Source organism: Euwallacea fornicatus, chromosome 15 (genome assembly GCF_040115645.1).
Source record: "Euwallacea fornicatus isolate EFF26 chromosome 15, ASM4011564v1, whole genome shotgun sequence".
Taxonomy (NCBI): domain Eukaryota; kingdom Metazoa; phylum Arthropoda; class Insecta; order Coleoptera; family Curculionidae; genus Euwallacea; species Euwallacea fornicatus.
This window is the reverse complement of record NC_089555.1, coordinates 1,257,539-1,264,347: the sequence shown is the minus strand read 5'-3', so window position 1 is coordinate 1,264,347 and position 6,809 is coordinate 1,257,539. Positions and strand designations below refer to the sequence as shown.

Genomic DNA, 6,809 nt, shown 5'->3' with positions numbered 1-6,809 from the left:
AGCAACTAGCGAGCTTCAGTTATTCATTTCTTTAGAGTAATCCTGCTCAGCCCCAAGAGACCTCTATGTTTCGCCCCCTCAATTCTAAAGCAAAGCTGTGGAAATCGATTGAACCCTCCTCAAGCAAAGTTAATAACCTTCAGAAAAGAGACCTTTAGGACTAAGTGATCAAAGATCATGTGACACGCACCATTTTTTTTGCCCTGTAAACGTGGAATTTTACCATCAAGTAATAATGCAACTACAGGCAATGAGGCATTAATTTTATGGCGATAAATTTCTACTAACATCTACTCCTCAGTCGGAAATTGTACTGAAGAGTCGTGAATAAGTCGCATCTGATTCATGAAATTCTCTTCCGAATGGGACTCCTGCATCGAACATAATCGATCAATTTTAGCATGATGTGCATTCATGCAATTAGGGTCAGGAAAACGTTTTCGTTCCAAATTTCATTCACGCATGTTGACCTACAATTCATAGATAATTTTCAAAGCACTTGTTATATTACATCCGATAGTTTGCACGGACAATAACAAAATTACTAATACTGCGCCAATAGTTCATAATTATTTTATGTGTAAATTATGTTCCTGTGCCTGGTCCAACACTCTGGATATTGATCTTTTAACACGGAGGGCCAACATTTCACATCTTCCTGTAAATTAACCAGCAACACAAGTTCCATAATAATAATGAAAAAGGAATAACGCACTGGCGAACTCCACCGTTTAGGTGGACATCCTCTCGATAAAACTATCAGGGCATTAATGTATTCGCCCTAAGGGATATAAAACGATTAAAGATGCGAAACCTCCGAAACAAACCTAGCCATTCATTACTTTAGCTCTGAACTGCCTCCCTTCAAGGCAACGTGCGCGGTGTGTTGCCTACACTCCCGCATCTCCACTAAAATATTAACTGCATCTATGTCTTCTAAAGCAATCCTTCCAGGACGTTTATTTCACATATAAATCTCACATATTTATACGATAATGGTGCTTTTAACATAACGCAAACAATAAATAGGCCTCTTTAAGCATGCTTACAACTTAATACTGTGCTTTTACAACAAAATGGCGACAAAAACAAGCGGAACTGGCCACTAAATTAACAATTTTCTGTCCTTAAAATTTGGTGTAGCTCATTAATTTCCCCTGCTGCTTTAAGTACTGCAGCTGCACAATCGATGGCACATAAGAGTCCAACAAACTCTTAGGTTCTCTCTTTATTACAACATCCTCCTGAGGCTGGGGCTGGTACTGAACCTTAGGCGCTTCATACGGAAATCCTTTACCTTGGACGAAGTAGTTCTTAGTGCTACTTTTACCAGTAGGTACACTGGTGTACTTGACGGTGGTCGTCACTGCAGGCAATTGAGGCTGCTCTTCATCTTCTCCACTCAAGTACTGTTGAAGATACTTCTGGTCAGTAGTTATTGAGTTGGCTGAGGAGTAGGAGGGGAAATACACGTATTGCATCCCTAAAAACTCATCTCTATCACTTTAAATACGCTAACAAGAATGCAGTACCTTTAGGGTCAACGACAGACTCCACGGCAGTACTTGAAGCTGGATACTGCTGCACGTAGTAATACTGGGGCTGCTGACTTTTAAGCTGACTTATAGAGTTATCAGTCACATACTGAACGTTCTCATATTGATCGTACTGCTGGGTAGGCTGCTGATACAGCTGCGAAGTCTGCTGGTATTGCTGTGAAGATTGTTGATATTGCTTCGAAGGCTGTTGGTATTGTTGCGAAGGCTGTTGGTATTGTAATTGATATTCCGGCTGAGTAAAGCCTTGAGCTGCATGCTGAGGTTGGTAACTCATATATTTTGCAGCCTTTGCAGTTGTTTTCTTGTTAACCTGATAGTTGGTTTGAGAATTGAACTGGTACTTGGGCTGGGAAGCTGCGTAGGAAGGGGCAGTTCTTTGAGGTACAAACCCAAACTTTGTGGGCGATCCTACCGAGATCCTGTTAGCCTAATAAGAGTGTTTTAGTGTTTCTCCTTAAGGATGGGTTTTGAACTCACTTTCGATGGGTTATAGTCCCTTTCGATGTCTTCAAGACTAGTCTTCTGGCGCTCGGGACTAGCTGCTCTGACTACGGTCACAAGACATATGATCAGGGCCAAATTCATTATCTGCATGGGCAAAGTTATATTTACAGATTGCTCTGCAGGCGAAATAAATTGCTGAAGAATGTTTGTTTGTGTTCGAAAAATCAGCGGGTGTGACAAATTGGCTGCGCTATTCTTTGGCGGCATTCATTACGACATATCTAAGGGGCCCGCCCAAGTGTGTAACAACACAGAGACAGAGTTCGGGTACAATTATGATTGTTATGAATATAAGTAAACTTTCTCTGTGAGGCTTTTCTTTCACAATTAACGACACGGAGAGTTTTCTGTTTAGAGAGTCGTGCGGATTCCATCCGAAACAAAAACACCTCCGAAGGCAGTGCGAAAGTAAAAGCTCCTGCATTTGCGTTGCAAAACTGTTACATATTGCAAAAAAAAATCTAAACACTTACGAGTATCATAATTATGAATCATTGAAACGTTTTGTTCAAAGAACCCACTGAGCTGGAACAAAACTTTGCGTTTCCGGCATTTAGCAAAACATCGCACCTTTCTTTCATCAATTCATGTGAATTATCGTCCTTCATGCGATGAATTTAAAGAGACTTTTACTCTCTCAACACCGGATCGACGGGAAACCTATTAAAGTCAGAAGTTCGCCTTAATAGAACATCCGATGAAATTTTGGATTTTTATCTAAATAAATGCTTAATCACCACAATTATTCGACTTTCTCAATTGGACTGGTCCTGTAATGTGATCATGCCTACTATCTGATTGTGTAAGAAATTATAGTGATTGAAGTCGGTACGAAGAAACAATCAAGATGATTTCGATTGCGCATGTAATATGCGAATTATCCGGTTTACGTTCAGCCATCGGATCCGCATTATTTTTAAGCTCATTTCCGTTTTTTTTTTATTTTTAAGTAGAAATTTACTAAACTTAAAAAAAATTCGCTTCATCTCAAAACTTAACTTCCTTCTAAATACTATTCCCATCTTGTGGTGGTCTACTGAGTGCCTCAAAGCTCTACTCCTACCAAATCTAAGCCACAAACAAGTGGTTTCAATGACCAAAAATCACTGGTTTATAATCGTGAATTTGCACAATAGAAAATTTCAAAAACTTGCTGAACTCTGAACAGATCTATGATGTTTTGGTGCTGATCTGAGAATTTTTGGTAAAAAATCGAATTTATCTCGAGTTTTTCGCCGGTATTGGAGCCAGGTAGGCACGATAGATGGCCAAGAATCAAACCAGCAAAGTCATTAATTTAGAAATCTCAGATTTTCAGGGCTTAAATTACCCTTTAAAAATTTTTGCGCAGCGTGTTGAAAACTTTTAAGCAATCTATGGAATTTGGATTATATTTTCAGTGGAATTAGACAAATGTATTTACAGTGAAAGTCGAATATAACAACGGCGAGGGGACCGAGTAAAAACGGTCATTACATCCGGTCGCTATTACATCGAGAATTGTTTTTTTTCATGATTAAAGAAACATGAAAGAAACACATGAATATATTAAAAAAAATTAATTCAATAACAGAAAAATAATAAAACATAAATAATTTAATTTGACTTCTAACTTATTTATATTTATCTATGTATGACAAAAACACATTATTTATTCAAATATTTGTTTAGTTTTTGCAATGTAAATTAAAACAAATGAATTAATTTTTTTTCTTTATGAAACTGATTTCATTCACGCAATAACTGCATAGCATATAATTCTTCAGGGTTTTTACAGCTTCTACAATTGATGGTGGCTTAAAATCCTCACCATCCTCGAGGTCTCTATGACTTTCTCGGATATTTCGAATGGAGAACACTTCGTCTGCAATTTGCTCGTCGGATAAAGCACCGTTTATTTCTAAGTAAATATCAACTTTTACTAAATTACTCCGTAATTCATCCGACAATATGTTCGATCATGGCAAGGAGCACATCATCTTCTTTTTCAAAATCATTATATATCTTTCTTGCTACCTCGACTAAAGGCCGATCTTCCTCCTCTTCAACATCGTCAACTACTGGGGCGAGTTTTAAATCTGCATGTCTAACCCAATTCGTGATTGGTCGGGATAGTATCCTGTTTCATGCTTTAAAAATCATTGATATTGTATACTGAAATTTAATAGCACGCTCTTTGTTTTTAAAAACCAAAAAGTTTTCTTTTTTTTATTCAGTGCCCCAGTCTTTAGAAAATGGGGCCTGTTTCATCTGAATTCAAAATCTCGTCATTTTGGTTATTTTTTTCGAATTTCTAGCCACAGAGTTTTAAAGCAGCTTTTGTCACTGCATGTGGTACACTAACAGCTTTACCACTAATTTTTGCTATATACGTTATCTCTTTGCTAGACGCGTTTAATCCTACGTTTTAAATATTTATATTCCGGCACTTTATTCATTATTTTGGGAGACTGTTCCGCTTTTGCATGTAGTAGTGGGCTACTGATTGCTGATCCTTTACTTTTTTCCCTTTCAAACCACTAGTGCCTAATCAATATCCCAATAATGGATAACTTAAATTTTTGCTTTAGCAACAAATTTTCATTAAACGCATTCTTGATGTTTTCACGATTCTTCGAAGTGAAGTAATTTATCAAAACACAACGAAATTGCAATAACACGAACCAACTGAATAACTACAATCAATACAACCTCTAATTTGCATATACCGGGTATCCAGGGGAATCCTGGACATAGAAGATTAACACAGGATATAGGTTTTTATTTTTTTGCGCCAGAACGGATTCTCCAATTGAAAAACTTTTATATAGCGATCAGAGTACTGAAGACCGACCATCATTCCGCAATTTTTCCAATTTTCTAATTTGGGCCGTTTTTGCTCAAAACGCCTCCAAATTTCAAAAGTTTAAATGTCCCGCGCAACCGTTCGAGACCACGATTGGTCAAAGTCAAGGTCGTAATTAAACAAACACTAAGTCTTGACTCTGGCCGACAGTGACGTCGAACGGTTACGCGGGACACTCAAATTTTCGAAACTTGGAAGCGGTTTGAGCCAAAACGGTTCCTATTAGAACATCGAAAAATTTGCGGGATGTTGGCCGGTTTTGAACATTCTAACCTCCATGTAAAAGTTTTTCGATTGGATAATCCGTGTAGACGCAAAAAAATAAAAACCGATTTTCCATGTTAAGCTCCTATGTCCAGGGTTCGCCTGAACACATGTATAGTTCGAGCCATTTACCGACGCAAAACATAAATGAAAATTGGACACTTGAAACTAGTTCTAGTTGCTTGGTGCCAATAAATGACTCAAAGAAACTGATTTTTCATGTATTCATACTAATTGCAATATAACGCATTCCATTAGATAGTCCGCGAAAAAGACCGAAACTTATTAAAAAAATCAGTGTTTTAGCAGTTTTAAATACAAATCCAGTCAAACAAAAAAACACGACCGTATACATATAGGTGTGTCAAATATGCATATTAAAAACACATTTTCTCGGATTTGTCTATAAAGCCTCTAAAAGCGGAGCTTTTTAAAAACGTCGGTCAGTCTTTGAATGACCTTTCAAATAATGCCGGCGGTGTCGACTTTATACTACAATTACTATACTATATCCCGTAGCATTGTTATACCGGGCAACGAATGCACCTAAAATGTCTTTTTTGCGGACGTTAAAAGCGACTTTTTTACATTGGGGTCAATGCAAATTCAACCAAACGGTCGAATTTCCGTCGCTATACGCGACTTGTCGTTATAACCGACACCGTTATTCGCAACTTTCACTGTACTTACAATGAGCAAAAATTTTGCTCCTAGAATTATGTGTTTCGAAACTAAAAATTTTGAACAACTGATAAACATACTCGCGTTGGGGGGAGCATGCAACTTACTCCGGGAACTTTCAGAAAAACTATCGACATGAAGTCATATTTTCATCCAATATGGCTCGTCAGAGGGATGCCTTCAATGGTCTAAAACTCAATAACTTCATAATTACAAATATCTGTTTTAAATATTGGTTGAGCTCCGCTTTTTATTCGATCCTGGCGATTGGCGATGGCTGTGAACTCTCTTGAAACCTTGAAATCTAAGTCAACCATCGGATTTGACAAATTAAAACGAATACTCGCAGAGACCCGTGACACTCTTTTTTAGCAAAACAATAAAATCTCCTCTAAAATGTAAGAAAGACCTCTTGCGATACCACGTTTCTTGACAAAATGGCGAAGGAAGTGTCGCTCAAAATCTCAAAATATTTTTTTATCTTTAAATGTCATAATAACTGTAAATTTTCTCGGCAGCCTGAACGAGATTCAGACCAATTGGAATAAAATCAGTCGCGCTTTTTCCGCGGTTCCTCAGCCAAAGAATAAATTCTACCCCTATGGAGAAGTGAATTACGTCACTGCATATTACAACATTTAAGTGTGGTTCCCCTTTACAAAACCAAATCACAAAATGCCCTTTGTATCAGCAAAGAAAATTATCTGTACGTCACCAATCTGCTTCCACTTGATCCAAAACGGCCGTTACTACCTTTGATTTCACGTCACCCACACAAAAAACCGGCAAAAACACTTCCTAATCCACTAAACTTACCGCCATCAGCATTAGGAGTAAACCTCGAAACAAGAAGAGTGAGTGTAGCAAATGAATTGGTGAACGAAGTGTCCAGCGCCCAATTTAAGAGCTTTCGCAAGGTGAAGGTGGACGGTGTGAGCTTTGGCATAGTCATCGTT

General features: G+C 37.9%; 1 protein-coding gene across 3 annotated transcripts; it reads right to left on the bottom strand.

The window, feature by feature from the left end:
* LOC136343694 (putative cyclin-dependent serine/threonine-protein kinase DDB_G0272797/DDB_G0274007) lies at positions 1-6,809 on the bottom strand. 3 transcript variants are annotated; one of them, XM_066290585.1, is made up of 4 exons: positions 2,537-3,512; positions 2,037-2,147; positions 1,533-1,986; positions 1-1,483 (listed from the first exon to the last, which is right to left on the bottom strand). In XM_066290585.1, the coding sequence occupies exons 1-4, from the start codon at positions 2,543-2,545 to the stop codon at positions 1,128-1,130; spliced, it is 930 nt and encodes a 309-aa protein (XP_066146682.1). In that variant the 5' UTR covers positions 2,546-3,512; the 3' UTR covers positions 1-1,127. The 3 variants fall into 3 exon arrangements, with proteins under 3 accessions (XP_066146682.1, XP_066146683.1, XP_066146681.1); XM_066290586.1 differs by lacking the exon at positions 2,537-3,512 and adding an exon at positions 6,607-6,696 and having other exon boundaries at positions 2-1,483; XM_066290584.1 differs by lacking the exon at positions 2,537-3,512 and adding an exon at positions 6,670-6,809 and having other exon boundaries at positions 4-1,483.